We start from the raw sequence: 20,998 nt of genomic DNA, 5'->3' as shown, positions 1-20,998 counted from the left end.
GACTAAAATCAGATGACCACATAGTACTTTAACAGTTATCTCTTTCCCATAAACAAAACAGCCATCAGGTTTCTCCACTTTTGAAATCCAGTAGTTTAAACTCAAACTTTATCTACGTCTTTGCTTTTTAATTTACTACCTACTTTATTCACCACCACACAAAATTTGGCAACTTGTCTTGTGGTCAAAGGGTTTTCGTCCACCAGTAGTTTTTCAAGTTTATATTTGTTCGAATAACCAGATAGGTTTTCCAATGGTGGGGATAATATGGCAGATCGGAGCCGATTATAAATAGGGCATTTAAACAAAATATGCTCCCTAGTCCTGACTTCTCCAAGTTCACATGGACAGATCCTCCTCGTAAGCTGTGGTTAATCTGTGGTGGCTCATTCACATGTTCAGGTCATCGCAGTGACCAGTGACCATGGATGTGTGAATAACTCCTGAGAAATAAAAGAGCTATCTCGCTAGAATCTCTCTCCCTATCACGGAGCGGAGGTAGAGCAGGGGTTAAAGGAACTACGAAATTCCCCAGTTTGGATCTCACCTCTGTCATGAACTCAGTAGGTAGATAAGCCATTTTCTTTTAGCCTCCCCTCCACCATGGAACATGGGTAACAAGACGATATACATGAAGCATTTCAAGTACCAAACCCTCATAAATGCTAAGTATTATCCTCATAATCAGTTCTACTCATAAAGACTTACTTTTAGCAACTTTAATGTGCTGGGTGGAAGGGAAGGCAGCATGGCATAGCCCGATCTTGTCAGATCTCGGAAGCTAAGCAGGGTCAGTACCTGGATGAGAGACCACCAAGGAAGACTCTGCAGAGGAAGGCAATGGCAAACCACCTCTGCTTCTCACTTGCCTCGAAAGCCCCTTGCTGGGTTTGCCATAAGATGGCTGCGACTTGACTGCACCTCACACACACACGTGTGTGTAATATGCTAGGTGCTGTACGCTAAGAAACCAACCAAATGACTATCTTTGCTTATTGATTTCATTTTAAATTGTTTTGAGCTGGCAGGGGGGCCACTGGGAGGATAAATGTTGTAGTTTCACATGAACGCATGCGGCTGCCTTATACTGAATCAGACCCTTGGTCCATCCAAGTCAGTCTTGTCTACTCAAACCGGCAGCAGCTCTCCAGGGTCTCAGGTGGAGGTCTTTCACATCACCTACTTGCCTGGTTCCTTTAACTGGAGATGCCGGGGACTGAACCTGGGACCTTCTGCATGCTAAGCAGATGCTCTACAAACTGAGCCACAGCCCCTCCCCAAGTTTCAAATCAACTCACTACATTTCATTCATGTTTCTAGCCTACCCCCAAAAAAGAAGTCCTACAAGTAAGCAGAAAATTATCCGGTTTATAGTATATGCCACCGCAGCAGCAAGATTGGTGTATGCAGCAAAATGGAAAATGTCCGAAGTACCGGACAAGATGGACTGGATAAATAAAATGATGGAACTAGCAGAAATGGCTAAATTGACAGCATTAATAAATCAAAAGGACAATGGGGGATTTGTGGGGGAATGGGAGGCATGGAGAATGTATTGTGGAAATGAATTTAACTTAGCAAATATCCAAGGATTTGAATTAATTTGAATGTACAGGTTTCTATAAGCGTGTTATTATTAGTTTTTAAACGTTGAAGTATATGATATAATCCTAGGATAAAGAATGATTTAAATTAGAAAATATATGCAAAGGGAAGTACTAAGAGTATAAATGGATAGAGGAGGATGGTGGGGAAGTCAATATTTTTTCTTTTCTTTTTTAGTAATGTTTATATATTTTTTAATTAATATAACACATATTGTTCTGATATTATTAGAAATAATAAAAAAATTATATATAAAAAAGAAAATTATCCGGTTTACACGGGACCCAGTCAAAACAGCAGCATTACTTCTTTAAGAGGATGATGAAGCTGTATGCAAACACTGCCATTCCGACGAGGAAATATGCCAGGGGCAGCCGATAGCCCGCTCTTCCGATCTTCCTTTCCTGGCCGTAGTAGCCATAGAATAAAACTGAATACTGGAGATAACCCTGCAGAAACGGCAACAAAACTGTAAACGGAACCACTCACATCTCCTAGTTTGCTTGTTCATTAATTTGTTATGCTAAGGCTCAATCAAACTATGAATGAAATGTAATTAGGGTTTTCCGACTTACCCCCAAAGACCAGATGGTATCCAGGTCTTGTGCGGATGCAGCCTTCCCTGGAGGGATCGTCTTCCTGTCGGTGCTTCCAAATGGCCTTCCTGCCAGGATCTGTAACAAAGCAAAAGCTGAAAATACTGTTGGGGCGGGGAGAAGAGATCTTTTTCTGAAGGCAACATTAGATTGGTTCTTGTAGGTTATCTGGGCTGTGTAACCATGGTCTTGATATTTTCTTTCCTGACCTTTCACCAGCAGCTGTGGCCGGCATCTTCAGAGGAGTAACACTGAAGGACAGTGTCAAGGAAAGAAAATACCAAGACCACGGTCACACAGCCTGGATAACCTACAAGAACCAATGAACTCTGACCGTGAAAGCCTTCGACAATATTTTGCAACATTAGATGTTCAACACAGGGCTGATTTACAGCGACCCCGTTGGGTTTTGCGACCCTGTAGGGTTTTCAAGGCAAGAGACGTTGGGAGGTGGTTTGCGTGTTGGCTGAGAGAGTTCTGAGAGAACTGTGACTGGCCCAGGGTCACCCAGCAGGCTTCATGTGGAGGAGTGGGGAGTCGAACCCAGTTTTCCAGATTAGAGTCCTCTGCTCTTAACCACGACACCACGCTGGCTCCAATACATACATACCTCCGGCAAAACGACAAATGCTCCTGTCATGACGGTGAGAACGATATTGATCCCAAACAACCATCTCAAGAAAATGAAGTAAGAAGCCACGCCAGATCCAAAGTGACCTTAAAACCACACAAGAAAAGGGAGGAAAAAATACACCGTTGGAGTAATTGTCAAAGGTGGTTCTGCTCACATTTGCAGGGATGCAACATTCAGTCAGCCTTACTTAGATAATCGATAAGGGCAAATAATATCAGCAGGGCTCAGAGAAAGACAAATTTGATTATATTTTTTGAAGTTGCTTCGGGATGTTGCCATACCAAAGAAATAAATAAACTACTAATGACGGATTTTCCTTGGATGGCTATCTTTACTAAATTCTAAGTCACCTTAGATTCCCTTCTTTATATCTTTGTTGAGTTTTCGGTAACAACCAATTTGTTTTAATTCAACAGGCCGATTGATGGTTCGTCCACTAAGAGTTATTTGAACATTTTAAAAGTCATTTCGATGGGACAAAAGCCCAATTCATGTCGTTTTAGTAAAATAAAGATACATTTCTGGAAAACAATAACTACTGAAGTCCTAGATCATGATGGGTAGCCGAGTTAGTCTGTCAATAGCAGTAGAAAAAAGCAAGAGTCCAGTGGCACATTAAAAATTAATACAATTTATGGCAGGGTAATCAGCTTTCATAGAATCATAGAGTTGGATGGTAATCTAGTCCAACCCCCTGCACAGTGCAGGAAATTCACAAATACCTCCCCCCACACCCCAAGTGACTTCTACTCCATGCCCAGAAGTTGGCCAAGATACCCTCCCTCTCATCATCTGCTTAAGGTCATAGAATCAGCACTGCTGACAGATGGCCATCTAGCCTCTGCTTAAACACCTCCAGGGAAGGAGAGCTCACCACCTCTCGAGGAAGCCTGTTCCACTGAGGAACCGCTCTAACTGTTAGGAAGTTCTTCCTAATGTCTAGACAGAAACTCTTTTGATTTAATTTCAACCCGTTGTTTCTGGTCCAACCTTCTGGGGCAACAGAAAACAACTACAGCTCATGTCTTCAGAAACTGAAGTCCTGGTATCATGAAACAAGTTAATTGATTTGAACGTTGTGGAAATTCATAGAGAATTTTTTGTTCCTTAAAACCATTGGCTATCACTGAATGGTCTACATCTCAATGCTACACATGTTTATTTGGTGTAAGTTCCATTGGTGTTAAGGGAATTTACTTTGAAGGGACCGTTCTTTGGATTGCTCGCTAAAAAGTGAGTGATGGTTTATTTCCTTGCGCTGACGCAGCATGTGGTAAGTTTGCAGCTGTTAAAACAGTGTTTCAGCCTAGCAAGCCCCTGCTTCCTTACCTCTACCACCCAGCACATTTGAGTCTTCTAGATTTATTCTACTTACTTTCTATTTTCTTTATCCTCATTTCCCAAGGAATAAAGATGACAATAAAGTTATATGCAAGCCGAACAAACTTTCGCCACATCTAGAGGGGGAAAAAAAATTAGAAACAACTTGGTAGCGCGTTAAACGAAGACTATCTTGCCCCCATGAGGGATCATTTTCAGTTCTATTGAGGATCCTTTCCTTCTGTATTATGAATGTCATTTTAAAAATACATTTCCCCATTAATATCATGCAGTTTGTGGGGAATAGAGGGCACCTTTGTAATGGAATAGGACCATAGCCAGTGTGGTGTAGTGGTTAAGAGCTGTGGTTTGGAGTGGTGGACTCTGATCTGAAGAAATAGGTTTGATTCCCCACTCCTCACCATGAGCGGCGGAGGCTAATATGGAACTGGATTTGTTTCCCCACTCCTCCACACGAAGCCAGCTGGGTGACCTTGGGCTAGTCACAGCTCTCTTAGAGCTCTCAGCCCCACCTACCTCACAGGGTGTCTGTTGTGGGGAGGGGGAGGGAAGGTGGTTGTAAGCTCTTTGGATTGCTGGTTTGAGTCTCCCTGAAATGGTAGAGAAAGTCGGCATATAAAAACCAACTCTTCTTCATAGTCCACAACAATGATTATTCTAAGTATCGCCCCCTTTTACTGTATTGTCCTATACAGGGGGGTTTATATACAGGCCTTTTATGCAGGGCTGTTTGCCTGCAGTGACCCCCGCTGTTTACTTCGGGGCTTCCTTTTGATTATGCATACTTTTCCTGCCTGTCAGATGTCGCCTCGCTCCCCATGCATTTTGCCCACATTTTCCAGATTCTGGCTAAAACAGCATCTGGAAAACACGGGCACAACGCCTGGGGAGAGCAAGGCTACCTCTGATGGGCGGAAAAGGCATGCATAATCGAAAGGAAGCCCCGAATCTGTTGGCGGGGGTGGGGGGAAAGACTTCGGGGAAATGTCCCTGCATTAAAGGCCAATGGGAAACTATTGGGGACTGACCCTTTCAGAGCAGTCCTCAACAGGTCTACTCAGAATCCTACTCCGATCTTCTCGATGGGGCTTACTCCCAGGTAAGTTGTTTTAGGATTGCAGCAAACTCTTCCTCGGCTCTTCTCACAGCCTTAATCTGTACTGAAATTCATCAGATGTGTCTCTTAAGAAGAAATCCCCTTATTTGGTGCAATTTCAGTGGCAACTCTAATCGTACCTATTGAGGCTCCGGTTATGTGGCGACAGGGGTGACAAGTGACATTTATATGCACATTCAGTGAGGCTCCGAGGCAGCAATCTTCTCTGAGTGGCTATTCTTTCATACACAGACAATCTCTTCCGAGCCAACTTTTCATCAATGCGTGAATGAACAATCCAAAGGGTCACAACAAAATTCATTTTATGGTGCTGTTGAGGATTTATTGTGGAACTATTTTAATTAAACAAAGAATTAACAGATGGTGCGAACGGCATCTGCGTTTCTGCTTCAATCAGATCCCTCTGCTTATGGATTGTATGTGTCATATTCTACAAGGAAATACATTAGGCATGGATGCCAAAACAGAACAGCCTGAAGCAGCAATAGCTTTGGTTTTAGAGTGAATGGTGCAATGGCATATTGTCCCCAACAAGCAAAATAAGGCCAGTTGTAATTGTAATTTGATTTACTAGCAACGTAAAGGTGCCCTTTTTCATTTTTGTTGGACTTGTTTGAAAGCAAAATAATATTTAACAGTTATTCTGATTTTGAGAAGTATTGTTTATTAAAATAATTGTTTATTATCTGTGTTATCCGAGTCCCCAATATAGGAAAATGTATTGCTTAAAGGTTTACTGTGGCTAGGCTAGGCTATGTGAACTCTTGGAAACAAGAAAATAGACCTACATAATAACAAATAGTTTATCTGAACTTTGGCATGAACGCTGAACTTGCACCATGGTTGTGGCAAGGAAGGAGAATTGGTTTTTATACTTTGGTTTTCTCTACCTTTAAGGAGACTCAAACCGGCTTACAATCGCCTTCCCTTCCTCTCCCCACAACAGACACCTTGTGAAGTAGGTGGGGCTGAGAGAGCTCGGAGAGAACTGTGACTGGCGCAGGATCACCCAAGCAGGCTTCATGTGTAGGAGTGAGAAAACCAGATTAGAGTCCACCGCTCATTTGGAGGAGCAGGGTATCAAACCCGGTTCTCCAGATTAGAGTCCACTGCTCTTAACCACTACACCATGTTGGAAGGAAGGCAGAGACTAACAGTGTGATCCTAAGCAGGGTTATAACCCTTCTTCAGTGGACTTGGAAGAGCAGAACTGCTTACAATTGCTCTGCAGATCCATCATTACAAAAATCTGCAGTCACATTTCTCCATTTGCCAGTTCTCCTCCCCTTCCCCCCATGGGATCTCATACCTTCCTCAGGTGTGCAACTAGCATTGAACTTGCATGTGTGTGGGGGGGAAAGCTTCACCCAGTGAATCTCTGCCTGCCACAATTATTAAAGGCATCAGAACCCTGCCAGAGACAGTAAATGGCAAACCACAAGCTGCTGCCCACTTCTCCGTGCCGCCTGCAATGTTGTACCGAACATGTTTCCCTCGACAAATGGAAATTCTCAGTAATTTTCACCCAAGGTTAGCTCCGGAGCACTGAGCGAAAAGGGAAACCGACCTCTGCTCCAGCCGCCTGGTAGCCTCTTGTCCGAGTCAGCCGACCTTCGTACTTGAGCACAATCTCTTTCGCTTGCCTGCCAAGGGAGACGGGAGCTTCATTTCGTGTGACCAAAAACTCATTACGTTCTGAACTGCTGCCGTTCCCCTCTCGTAAATCACGTCTCACTAACTTGCCAACACGCCTGAATTACTGCAGCAGTGTTCAGTCTGCCCAATGGGCCTGCCCCCCTTCCTCTGTATTTCAACGGGAGCATTGCTGCTATTGAAATCTTACCTGTGCTACCCTTAAAAAAAAAAGCATCACATTGGGCGTTAAAAATGTGAACACTTGGGAATTTCTAATGATTTCATAGAATCATAGAGTTGGAGGGGACCACCAGGGTCATCTAGTCCAACCTCCTGCACAATGCAGGAAATTCACAACTACCCCCCACACCCCCACTGACCCCTACTCCGTGCCCAGAAGATGGCCAAGAAGCCCTCCCTCGCATCATCTGCTTCACAGTATCAGCACTGCTGTCAGATGGCCATCTAGCCTCTGCTTAAAAACCTTCAGGGAAGGAGAGCTCACCACCTCTCGAGGAAGCCTGTTCCACCGAGGAACTGTGCTGTCAGAAAGTTCTTCCTAATGTCTAGACTGAAACTTGTTTGATTTAGTTTCAACCCGTTGGTTCTGGCCCGACCTTCTGGGGCAACAGAAAACAACTCGGCACCCTCCTCCATAGGACAGCCCTTCAAGTACTTGAAGATGGTTATCCTATCCCCTCTCAGTCGTCTCCTCTCCAGGCTAAACATACCCAGCTCCTTCAACCTTTCCTCATAGGACTTGGTCTCCAGATTTGCTATGGTCTTTATAATACCTACATTCCAGTGGGGCTTGGACAGAGTTCCCATTAGGTAAGGTGATACGTCCTGCTTCAGGAGGCAACTTCTGGGGGGTCCCTGTTTATTGTGAAGTTTTTGCTATCATGGAGGAAGACATTTGCATTTTCTATCCCAGCAACAAAGGACTTTTATTCACTGGCTGTTTCCATTGCGATCACCCCCCAAGTATTTTGGGGCTTTTTTTTTTCATTATGCGGGTTTTTTTTCTGACCTTTAGCAGTCACCTCGCTTTCTCCTTGTGTTTTCCCTGTGTTTTCTGGATGGTGTTTTAGCTCAAATTTAAAGTCTGCCTCGATCCCAAATCGAAAGCTGGTCCTGTGCATACTTGTCAATTCGAGTTTTTCTCCCCACGTCCATTCTCGCTTCTCTCTCCCACTTGTCTTTCCCCCTCATCCGGCCCCCACTTTGAAGCTGGAATACTATGAAACTGCTTATTTGGTCAGTTTCACAGCGACTGTTGGTCAGTTTCAGACCCCGGTGCAGAGTAATTGAAGAGTTCGGCTACAAATACTGTGCATCGAGAGAGCACCATGTCCGACGGAAACAACCTGTGCATAAAAGGCCAAAGTGTCTTGGCCTTTGAAGTGATTCACTTACCAAAGAGGTTCAAATTAAACCCAGGCTCGGAATACTAAGGCCATTTATGTAGGATCAATTCTGCTCCTCGCTCAATGCTGATTTTTAAAAATCTGACCTTTAAAATGACAATTCATGGTCCCGATGCAAGAGGAGAAAGTCAAACAAATTCCACCCCCCTCTCCCCTGCTCCTTCGTTCCTTAGTTTGCATAGCCATTAGCAATAGTCATTTGCATAGCTAAACCGAGGCTGGGATTCTGTATGCTTCCTTCAGTAAATGCTTCGATGCGGGGGTGGAGCAAATACAAAAGTTCGCGTTAAAGGGGCTCTTAAGAAATGTGAAGCAGGTATGCGCCGGCTTCGCAGTGACGTCTGGAATGACGGTTCAGCGTGAAGAAATAAAAAAAAATATGCAGGGCACTTCAGCCTGGAACGTGATGCTAATTACCAAGCATAAACAGCCTAAGATTTACTGTGGAATTGTCTAACCACTATGCCACTGCTCTGACCACTACACTATGCCACCACTGGCTTTCCATCATAGGTGCTGTTTCCCCACCCCTAGCAAGTAGAAATAATTTGAAATCACACTTCCGGAGAACTTGCAAAGCCTTCAAGACGATGCTCCAGAACATCCATTTACCTCAGTGCCCTCAATTTCTGTCTCATGGGCCACGGTCTGCAACGGATATTGGACATGATCTCCTTCTGAAACTGTATGTTCTGGAAGATCTGCTCCGGGTCACTGCTGTCCACTTTTCCATTCCCGTTATCTTCATCCGAGTTGCTAAATGCAGCCGGCATTCCCAAACAGGTGAGGCAAGTTATTTCCATCGAAAAACAAAGTGTTGCGTGAACGCAGGCTATGCCTGAAACTGCTCACTCAGAGAACGGTTAGCTACTTCTGTTCTTGTTCTTGTGACTCCAATGCAATCTATACCCCACTGGAATATCTGCTGTCTGATAGAAACCACTGGGTATCCAGACAAGTAGCTAAATTCTGTCTTGGGGTATGTAAGACACGGGGAAAAGATATTTAAGCTGATGCAGAGTTTTAAACCCAGTTCACTGGCTCAAATGTTCAATGCAATCTATACCCCACTGGAATATCTGTTGTCTGATAGAAACCACTGGGTATCCAGACAATGTAAGACACGGGGAAAAGATATTTAAGCTGATGCAGAGTTTTAAACCCAGTTCACTGGCTCAAATGTTCCTGCAGCTATTTTTTCTGTTGTTTTTGTATTGAACTATTGTTGTTTTAATAATGTTTTAACTTTGTAATACTGGTCAAGGACGGTAATACTACTACTACCCCACTTTTCTTCCTGGGTAGAGCAAATTTTTAAAATGCCCACGCCTGTCAATTTTCCATAACAGCCTTGTGCAGCTCGATATACCCAGAAGTAGGTCCCACCAAGTTTACTGGGTCTTACTCCCAAGTAAATGTGTACAGGACTGCAACCTTCAGAGGGAATTATATCACGAAAGGAAGAAGAAGAAGAGTTGGTTTTCATACACCGACTTTCTCTACCACTGAAGGAAGAATCAAGCCGGCTTACCATCACCTTCCCTCCCCCTCCCCACAACAGACACCCTGTGAGGTAGGTGGGGCTGAGAGAGCTGGGACTAGCCCAAGGTCACCCAGCTGGCTTCGTGCGCAGGAGTGGGGAAACAAATCCAGTTCACCAGATTAGCCTCCGCCGCTCATGTGGAAAAGTGGGGAATCAAACCCGGTTCTCCAGCAAGGAGATTAACGTGTTGCCTAAAAGTTGTAATCGCTGCTCATTTCCGCTATTTTTCTGGAGCAGACAATATCTAGAAGGATAGCAGTGAAACAATAAGCAGAGTTACTCGTTTCTAAGCCCATCAAAGTCAGCTGGTTTAAAAGGGTATAAATCTACTTAGGACTGCACTGGCAAAGACATACAGTAAGAGATGGATAGTGGTTGCATTTGCAGCTTTGTGCATAGGTGTATAAATTAACTGGGAAAACACCACACAAACTCCACGCTATATATCCAAACAGCTTACTGATCAGCTGTAATGAAAGCATAGAAACTCTGAAATGCATTGCACTGAACTGCAGGCAAAAAGTTGGAATCTGGGGGGGAAGTACATTTCAAAGCTTACGAAGGAATTGTTTTAAGTAAGGGTCTTGCTAACCGTCCCTGTTCCTAACAACAGAAGGAATCTCAAAAGCAGACCGCGACTAGGGGGTTGGAACAGATCCGACGCTCGGAGTTCCACAATCAGAGCTCCCAGCATTTCTTTCTCTCTAAAAAAATGTGGGGGTCCTGCTTTGGGATTTGGGGCTAAGGCACCGGAGGAGAGAGATTTAATTCTATCCCCCCACCCAATTTCCAGCTGTATCACTGACTGAAGAGAACCCATTGGGGTAAGCATGTGTGTGTGTGTGTTAAGTGCCGTCAAGTCGCTTCCGACTCATGGCGACCCTATGAATGAAAGTCCTCCAAAATGTCCTATCTTTGACAGCCTTGCTCAGATCTTGCAAATTGAAGGCTGTGGCTTCCTTTATTGAGTCAATCCATCTCTTGTAAGCCTACAGGTAAGCATACAGGTGCTGATACGTGTATGCGGGAAGGGGGGAGATTAAGCCACTGTGGGAAGGGAAGGGGGAGATTAAGCCACTGTACTGCCCCTGTAATTTTATCAGCTATGCACGAGAGGCAATTTTAGCAGCCCGTGACATAATTAGGGATTCCAGGTGGGATCTGGGTATCCCCCAGAATGATGGCTCATCCCCAGACTACAGAGATGGATGCTTTGGAAGGTGGGCTCTGTGGAATTGTACCCCACTGAGGTCCCTGCCCTCCCCAGGCTCCGTCCCCAAATCTCCAGGTGTTTCCCAACCTGGATCTGGCAGCCCTACCCCCTCTCACCCCCTGCAGGTGGCCAGGGGGGGGGCTGGCAACCCTAACAACAGTTAGAAAATCTGTACCTGCTCAAATTTCCCCCTTTTTTGCAGCTCCAAAAGCGACAGGACCTCCCCCACTCTCTTCCGTATTAGGTCCCCCCCCTCAAGTATTTCTATCCCTTCGGAGAGAACAAGAAAGAAAACCGCTCACCTGTGGGGCGGCTCTGGGTAGGCATAGATGCTGGCGTGGCGCTTCACACTTTTATACCTCTTGCAGGTCTTAGCATTTCTCGCTCCAGCCGTGCTGTTTCCTGATGACATCTTCAGGGTTTCACGAAGGCAGCGGCTGCCAGGAAATGTGGGGAAAGACTGTTGAGAAGCCGAGGGATGCTGAGGTGGTTCCCTGTGCCTCTCCTTGCACGCATCTGGTGCTTCTAATAGCGGAGGAGACCAGAAAGCTGGAGAATAGCTGGAGACTCTTAAAGACACAGTACTCCAGCTGCTATAGCCACAGCGCCAAGGCCGGGTGTTTCAGAAAAGTGCAGATACCTCAGTCCCTGGCAATATGAGCCAGAATCCTTTTTTTAAATTTATACCCTGCTTTTCTCTCCAATGGGGACAACAAATCAGATTAGAACATCATTCTCCCCTCTTCCATTTTATCCTCACACAACCACCCTATAGAATCATAGAGTTGGAAGGGACCACCAGCGTCATCTAGTCCAACCTCCTGCACAATGCAGGAAATTTACAACCACCCTCCCCCCACACCCCCAGTGACCCCTACTCCATGCCCAGAAGATGACCAAGATGCGTTCCCTCTCATCATCTGCCTAAGGTCACAGAATCAGCATTGCTGACCTCTTCTAACCTCTTCTTAAAAACCTCGAAACAAGGAGAGCTCACCACCTCCCGAGGAACCTGTTCCATTGAGGAACCGCTCTAACTGTTAGAAAATTCTTCCTAATGTCTAGACGGAAACTCTCTTGATTTAATTTCAACCTGTTGGTTCTGGTCCAACCTTCTGGGGCAACAGAAACCAACTCTGCACCCTCCTCTATGTGACAGCCCTTCAAGTATTTGAAGATGGTTATCCTATCCCCCCTCAGTCTTCTCCTCTTCAGACTAAACATACCCAGCTCCTTCAACCTTTCCTCATAGGACTTGGTCTCACCATCTTCGTTGCCCTCCTCTGGACCCGTTCCAGCTTGTCTACATCTTTCTTAAATTGCGGTGCCCAAAACTGAACACAGTACTCTAGGTGAGGTCTAACCGGAGCAGAGTAAAGGGATATCAGCACTTTGCGTGATCTGGACACTATACATTTCTACTATAATATGAGGCAGGTTAGCCTGAAAGGTCTACATAGATAGGTCCAATCTATATGGGTTTTTTTAACCTTTCCTTCTTCCAAGGAGCTCTGGGCAGTGATATAGAAAGGACGTCCTGAGGATAGGAAATTGGGGTACAGTTTCAAAGCACCAACGGAAGATGACTGCAATCGTTTATCACAAGGCCTGGCTGTAGGGTTGCCAACATCCAGGTACTAGTTGGAGATCTCCCGCTATTACAACTGATCTCCAGGCAACAGAGATTGCCTCTTCATCACTGGTGGGAGGAGGATGGGTTTGGGGAGGGGAGGGACTTCAATGACATAGAGTCCAATTGGCAAAGCGGCCATTTTCTCCAGGGGAAGTGATCTCTTTTGGCTGGGGGTCAGTTGTAATAGCAGGAGATCTCCAGCTAGTACCTACAGGTTGGTGACCTTATTAAAGCGGGAGTGTGTTTATGTGCTGGCATAGAACAATTCTCTGGCTGCAACTTTGATTTACCCCACATAGTCCCTGATGGGATTTTGCTCATTTCCATAACAAGGACTCCCCTGCCACACACACACACTTGACAATTACTCTGCATGCAATGGAGAAGCCAAGCCTCGGTTGCATAAATCAAGCCCACGGTACTGGAGTTTTATTTGTATCCTCGAGCAACGACACAACATTAAGCTGTCTCCCCTAGATTGGAGCTTGCTTTTTTTTTGTTCAGTCCCCCAGCTAATCTACTGAGTCATTGCCTGCTGAAAAATGCCCCCTTCCAAATGGCACCGTTAATACTATGCACATTAAGCAACCCAAATGCAAACGGGTGACATGCTTCACGGTTTAACTAAGATCCATATGTTCTTCGGCTTCTGCAATTCTTTCTTTTAAAAAAAATCTCAATGCAATCTTTTAAATAACACTCTTTTTAGTGACAAAGAAAGATCAGGCACTTTTTAAAGTGTTCGAAGAAGAAGAGTTGGTTTTTATATGCCGACTTTCTCTACCTTTTAAGGAGAATCAAACCAGCCCACAATCTCCTTCCCTTCCTCTTCCCACAACAGACACCCTGAGAGATAGGTAGGGCTGAGAGAGTTCAGAGAGAACTGTGACTAGCCCAAGATCACCCAGATGTAATCCATTAACTCCAGCGTTCTTTGCAAGAGACAGCAACCTTGTATTGGTGAGAGCATTAGACTAGGATCTGAGGGACGCCTGGGTTCAAATCATGGAAGCTCTCTGGGTGATCTTGGGCCAGATACACTCTCTCTCTCAGCGTAACCTACCTCGCAGGGTTTTGATTAGGATAAAATGGAGGGGGAAATGATGGTAGAAGCTGCCCTGGGTCCCCATAGCAGAGAAAAGCAGGGTATAAATATGTAAATACAGACGTAACGGCAGTCACTAGATGGGTCATCAGTAGGGTGGTCAACCTCCAGGGGGTCAGAATTCAAAAGAAAAAGCACAGGGAAAAAAACAGCCCAAATGAGGGCAATAAATATCAACACTCAGGTTATGCTATTTAGAAAAATATATTGGGGGGGGTTACCGCACTTTGTATTCCCAGCGATGTATTAAGAGTTTGAAAATGTTATAAAAAACATCGCTTTAAAAGGGTTTTTGGATACCACGGCTTATAAATGGTTGGAAGACGTCTTCACAGCTAAAGGGGCCAAACAAATTCAAACTCTTAATACATCAGTGGGAATACATAGAAAGTGCGAACAGTATTTTTTATAATGTTTTCAAACTCTTAATACATCGCTGGGAGTACAAGTGCGGCAACCCCCAGAGAGAAAAACTTCTCACCAGGACAATTGCCGTTGGAAAAAATTGTCGACCACATGTCTGATACAACAAAGTGTAAAGTGCACAGATATATGAACAAGGCCGTTATACAAGTGTGAAATCTGGCATGAAACGCTCAGAATCATAAAAGTCCATACATAGAAATTAATTCAATTCAGACCTGCGGTCGACAATTTTTTCCAACTGCAATTGTCCTGGTGAGAAATTTTTCTCCCAATATATTTTTCTAAATAGCATAACCTGAGTGTTGATATTTATTGCCCTCATTTGGGCTGTTTTTTTCCCTGTGCTTCTTCTTTTGAATTCTGAACTCCTGTCTAGCACTTATAGCCCTTGTTTGATTACCAACCTCCAGGTGGTGGCTGGAGATCTCCTGCTGTTTCAACTGATCTCCAGGCGACAGAGATCAGTTCCCCTGGAGGAATTGGCTGCTTTGGCAATTGGACTCTATGGCATTGAAGTCCCTCCCCTCTTCAAACGCTGTCCTCCTCAGGCTCCGCCCCAAAATCTCCAGGTATTTCCCAACCCAGAGCTGGCAACCCTTGTCATCAGCAATAGCACGATAGTCCACCAAGAGGCTGAAACATAGCCATTCTTACATTGGTTGCCCCCCGCCCCCCGTATAGTTGGGAATCTCGGACTGAATTAGCAGGATCTAAGGTAATTCGTTTAGGAACAGTTGCTTGAATATTCTCCCTTGTTGCAACTCTATTTTATACAAATGAGACTACGGGTTTTTGTGCTTAAGACCTTTGGTCAAAAGAGCCCGAAAGAAAGGAAAGAGACTACAGGTTATCCTCCCACCCCGGCCACAACCATATAAAATCTACCCGCTCCCCCAGCTATTATAACTGCCCGTTAATAAGGGCTGTTCTGAAACCCGACCCTCCTTTCTGGCCATTACAAACCTTATCTATAGTCGCCACCTGGAATGAAGGAACCGAGCAGTTTGGAACGGTGCGGAAGACCATGAAATACTTTCCTCGCAACCCAGAAGGCAAGCTGCTCTTACGGCACTGCTAGATAAACCTCTCATCAGATGATTTAAGGACAATAAAAAGATAGACACCCCCCATTGGCAATTAGACTGCCCAATGGTCCAGTCAAGTTCCGTGCTCTAGGTACAATCTTCAACATCTGTCAACCCAAATGATCGTACTCACTGGATGAAGCATATAGTTGACATTGGCTGATGTTGCTGGTATACAGGAAGGCAAGAAGGGGAGGGGCCATGGCTCGGCGGTAGAGCATCTGCTTGCATGCAGAAGGTCCCAGGTTCAATCCCCGGCATCTCCAGTTAAAGGGACCAGGCAAGTAGGTGATGTGAAAGACCTCTGCCTGAGACCCTGGAGAGCCGCTGCCGGTCTGAGTAGACAGTACTGACATTGATGGATCAAGGGTCTGATTCAGTAGAAGGCAGCTTCATGTGTTCTGTCTATTTGCCCTTCCGGCTGAAATTAAATAATCAGCTCAGCTGCCATGAAGCCATTTGTAAAAATTATCCCTCCTGCAATCAAAGTTACCCGTCCCACTGCTGCTGCCCCTAAATTCAAAGTGGTGAGAATGTAGCGGGATGTGTTACTCTCACATCCAATTAGAGAGTCTGGACTAAACATTTCTAACAAGACTTTGCCATTCAAAGCATTTAGCGGCAGATATATCTGGGATTTATCTATTAGAAGAAGAAGAGTTGGTTTTTATATGCCGTCTTTCTCTACCTCTTAAGGGAGACTCAAACCGGCTTACAATCCCCTTCCCTCCCCCTTCCCACAACAGACACCCTGTGAGGTAGGTGGGGCTGTAACTTGCCCAAGGTCACCCAGCTGGCTTCGTGTGTAGGAGTGGGGAAACAAATCCAATTCACCAGATTAGCGTCCACTGCTCATTTGGAGGAGTGGGGAATCAAACCCGCTTCTCCAGATCAGAGTCCATGGCTCCAAACCACTGCTCTTAACCACTTCACCACGCTGGCTCCTATTAAAGGCTATCTGTCAACCTTGAAATCTGATAATGCGAATAAGTTAGATGTGAGTTCTGTTCTTTGAACGAATTGTTCTGGAAGTAAACAGATTGACTAAGGGCTGCATGAGAAAGTCATCAAACTTATTCTATAACTTTGCCGATCGTGCGTCCCTGACTCCAGTCAGACTGCCTTTCAAGTTACTTTGACGTGGTATGCATGTCACAAATATATTAAATCTCACCAGGGACTTCCGTGAAAGCATTTTAACCTGATTATTTTGCAGTCGGCGCAAATCACTGTGAAACCAGGCCACTGAGATGCAGAAGGGATATTTAGAGTTTTTGTAATGTGATTGGCAGCCGACACAGGAAATGTTGTGGTCAGTGCCTTGTGACCTCTGTTCAAAGTTTATTTCTTTAAAATATTTCTGTCCTGCTTCATCATCAGCGCGACATTCCAGGAGGGGCCAACAATAATAATTTTAAACTGTACCACTCGCTTTACTCTGCTCTGGTTAACCTCACCTAGAGAAAGATGTAGACAAGCTGGAACGGGTCCAGAGGAGGGCAACGAAGATGGTGAGGGGTCTGGAGACCAAGTCCTATGAGGAAAGGTTGAAGGAGGTGGGTATGTTTAGCCTAAAGAGGAGAAGACTGAGAGGGGATAGGAAAACCATCTTCAAGTACCTGAAGGGCTGTCACATAGAGGAGGGTGCCGAGTTGCTTTCTGTTGCCCCAGAAGGTCAGACCAGAACCAACGGGTTGAAATTAAATCAAAAGAGTTTCCGTCTAGGCATCAAGAATTTTCTAACATGCCGTACAAGAAGTTAGAGTGGTTCTTCAGGCTTCCTCGGTAGGTAGGAAGCTCTCCTTCCCTGGAGGTTTTTAAGAAGAGGTTAGATGGCCATCTATCAGCAGTGCTGATTCTATGACCTTAAGCAGATGATGAGAGTGAACGCATCTTAGTCATCTTCTGGGCATGTAAGGGGGTAACTGAGGGTGTGTGTGGAAGGTAGTTGTGAATTTCCTGCATTGTGCAGGGGGTTGGACTAGGTGACCCTGCGTGGCATGCAGAAGGGCCCAGGTAATGTGAAAGACCTAAGACCCCAGAGAGCTGCTGCCAGTCAGAGTAGACAATACTGATCTCAATAGACCAATGTTCTGACTCAGTAGAAGGGAACTGCATGTGATATGCCACTCTATCTGTCATATGTTAAGGAGAAGAGCCATAGCTCAGTGGTAGAGCATCTCCTTTGCATGCAGAAGGTCCCAGGTTCAATCCCCAGCCTCTCCAGTTAAAAGGCCCAGGGTATAGGTGACATGAAAGACCTCTGTTAGAGAGATGGTGCCAGCTAGAGGAGACAATACTGACCTTTATGGACCAATGGTCTAACGTGGTGCAAGGCAGCTTCATGTGTTCTTTTGCGTCTCCATCCCTTCCAAATTTTACAAATCCAGAAGGCATCACAGGCTGTTCAAGAAGAACACCAGTGCCTCCATTCCTGAGCCTCAACTGCAGCAAGATGTGTGGTCCAAAAGAGTAAAAAATTCCAGCACAACCCAACACAACCAAATCAAAGTGGTAAGCGGCGACGAAAATCCTGAGATGTCTGTGAATGGTGGTGATGATCAAAGTTATCAATTCAGTAGAGTCTGCTCTCTTTGCTCGGCAATAAAACTGAATTATTGTGTCAAAGAGGATAGTTTTATGATGCTTCTCGAGAAACGTGTGCAGAAGAAACTTCCAGCATTCAGCTGGGAAGATGACGTGCATTGAATTTGATAAACACTCCAGATATTCAAGTGGAGTCCTACTGCAAGGCAAATAAGGGCAGATTTGTTCCGTTCCATTGCCCATTAATTGCAATCTCTGGACAGCAGGTTGCAATAAATTTGACAGGGGGGCCACAAACTCTGTCCAAAGGGTCTCCGGCAGCTGAAATACTCCCATAAATCCTCAGAATCTTCCTCTGGGAATTCAGATGTTGAATATTCACAAGAGAGCTTGTCATATGGGGAGGTTCTTGGAGAACTCTCACATGAGCGGCAGACTTTAATCTGGTGAACCGGGTTGGTTTCCCCACTCCTCCACATGAAGCCTGCCGGGTGACCTTGGGCTAGTCACAGTTCTCTCCGAAATCTCTAATCCTCGCCTACCTCACAAGGTGTCTGTTGCGGGGAGAGGAAGGGAAGGAAATTGCAAACCGGTTTGATTCTCCTTTAAAAAGGTAGAGAAAGTTGGCGCATAAAAACCAGCTCTTCTTCTTCTTTTTCTTCTTCTTATTCCAGTCTCCCATTGACTCAGTGATAAACTTAGAATGGAGTAACCTTGTTTGTCATTAGTATTTAAAGAAGAAAATACATGTTCTTAAAAACACGCGCACATTTTTTCCCTTTTAAAACATTCATAACAAAGCAGGAAGTCCAGTTTTGAATAATGTGTCCAAGTGGAGGTTGAAGGGTTAAACACCCTCGTACTTCCCTGCACGGCCCAGAGGAAAATTGAGTACGAATGAGCATGCAATTGACATTTTATGGCCAGAATAAGGTGGCTGACCTTCATTTGCTCAGTATGAGCATTGAGTCTTACAAGTCACGTCTCTCCGAACGATCCTGGTTCATACACTATCAGTGTTTGAAGACCAGTCCGTGTACAGATATGGAGCAAGCTATTGATTAAACCCCAGCAATAAGCACAACAAAATACATAATATTGATCGCTTCTGCTCCAAGATAAAATACCGAGACACATGAGAAGAGGGCCTTTGGAGCAGGGCAATATTAATAGCCACAGGAAATATAACTATTTTACAGCTTGGGCACTTTTCATGTGGAATGACCTTGGAATTTCCTGAGTCATGACCATTTCCTACCTTCCATTTCTAACACTTGCCCTAAATCTTGCACGCCTGCATGCACTTTGTATTTTCCAGCCATGGAAGGGTTTTCACATAAATTAAACAGGAAATGAAGCAAAGAGGTAATCAGAATCCTGCACGGCCAAGGCGGATAGATCACATCTGACAAGAGGAAGCAAGCAAAGAGCTGGGTTTTAACGAATGTCCCCCCCCCCATTTGGTATAATGGGTACAAATGTCAGAACACAGTGGTATGTCAAGGCAGAGATAAATGATACCATGAGCCAATCATAGGAATTTCCCCCTCCCACGAGTTACAAGGTCATGGCTACTTTCGACCAGTTATAATATCATATAAAGATATAAGAAGACCCCTGAAGGGACAGATTGGTGGTGGCCCATCCAGCCCAGCATCCAGTTTAGGGTTGCCAGTTTAGGGTATCCTGGGCGGTGGGGACAAGCTATTCAGAGTCATGTCATCACATGGGGTGACACTCTAGGGTTCACCCAAATCTCTAGTTAAACTGGAAACTTCTGGGCAAATCCCAGAATTCCACAGTGACACAATTATGTCTAAAAACCCAATATTCATACCTTAATTAAAAAAACACTTTATTGCTAAAAAAAAGTGATGTGGAGACACGCATTGAGCACATGCTGTTGGAAAAATGGCGCTGATAGTCTTGCTCGACGCAGGGTTGCTATTTGCCCGGCCCCATGGAGCTGCTATTGGCTCTTTGTAAAAACCAACCTACTTGTATGGTTATATCCAAGACAACAGAGGTTCCATGGAATGGTTTGTGCAGGAGGAAACAACAGGGGGATGGACTTGAACTTCATTCTGTGGTCACAAACGAAGAAGAAGAAGAAGAAGAAGAAGAAGAAGAAGAAGAAGAAGAAGAAGAAGAAGAAGAAAAAGAAGAAAAAGAAGAAAAAGAAGAAAAAGAAGAAGAAGTTGGTTTTTATATGCTGACTTTCTCTACCACTTAAGGAAGAATCAAACCAGCTTACAATCACCTTCTCTTCCCCTCCCCACAACAGACACCCTGTGAGGTAGGTAGGACCGAGAGAGCTCTAAGAGAGCTGTGACTAGCCCAAGGTCACCCAGCTGGCTTCATGTGGAGGAGTGGGGAAACCAACCTGGTTCACCAGATTAGCCTCTGCTGCTCATGTGGAGGAGTGGGGAATCAAACCCAGTTCTCCAGATTAGAGTCCACTGCTCCAAATCACCACTCTTAACCACTACACCATGCTGGCTCTCAAGAAGAAAAGCCAGGGTGCATCTGGAAAGTACAAAACTCCAATCGTTCGCATGATGCAAAGTCTTTGTGTTGTTCCCCAATAAGCACAAGGAGCTCAAAATGTGTATCCTGGTGTCTGAGCCCAGTGGCCATAAACTGGAGTAACTCTGCCCAGGGTTGCCCTGTCAGTGAAACACACTAAAATGTAGATATCACGCAAATGCTACCAGTACTGACGTTCCTGCTCCCCAATCCTAACCCTTTGACTGGAAAGAAGCTCTGACAAAGCTGGAAACTAAGCTGATTTGCAGCCTAATCTGATTTGGGATCTGCAACATGATCTGATGCGAAATCGCCGCCGCAACGAGATTAATGGCATTCACCTCTCTGGAAAAGGCAGCAGACGCCCCGGAGCGCACGCCGACAGCTGGTCTCTAGGAAACTGTTTGCCGGACTGCGTTCTCTCGCTGATACCCTGCAGACGAAATACTGAAATTGGCATGATTTTATTATATAAAAACAGATTTGTAGCCCAGCCTATCTGTGCCTCCTTGGGGGCCGGAAGCGCTGGCACAGGAACCATCTGCTTGTTCCACAAGTACACCAT

At 45.0% G+C, this 20,998-nt stretch overlaps 1 protein-coding gene across 1 annotated transcript in view; it reads right to left on the bottom strand.

Annotated features, from left to right (window-relative positions):
- TMC3 (transmembrane channel like 3) overlaps nt 1–20,998 on the bottom strand; it is a 41,972-nt gene extending 20,974 nt beyond the window's left edge. Inside the window, exons 1-8 of the mRNA XM_056866083.1 lie at nt 20,775–20,998; nt 11,414–11,548; nt 8,968–9,111; nt 6,861–6,936; nt 4,211–4,292; nt 2,812–2,918; nt 2,181–2,279; nt 1,912–2,054 (exon numbers count right to left, since the gene is read on the bottom strand). Coding sequence (XP_056722061.1) covers nt 1,912–2,054; nt 2,181–2,279; nt 2,812–2,918; nt 4,211–4,292; nt 6,861–6,936; nt 8,968–9,111; nt 11,414–11,548; nt 20,775–20,998 — 1,010 coding nt within the window. The remainder of the gene's footprint in view (nt 1–1,911; nt 2,055–2,180; nt 2,280–2,811; nt 2,919–4,210; nt 4,293–6,860; nt 6,937–8,967; nt 9,112–11,413; nt 11,549–20,774) is intronic.

This window comes from Euleptes europaea, chromosome 20, assembly GCF_029931775.1.
Source record: "Euleptes europaea isolate rEulEur1 chromosome 20, rEulEur1.hap1, whole genome shotgun sequence".
NCBI lineage: Eukaryota > Metazoa > Chordata > Lepidosauria > Squamata > Sphaerodactylidae > Euleptes > Euleptes europaea.
This window is presented reverse-complemented; position numbering and strand designations above follow the sequence as displayed.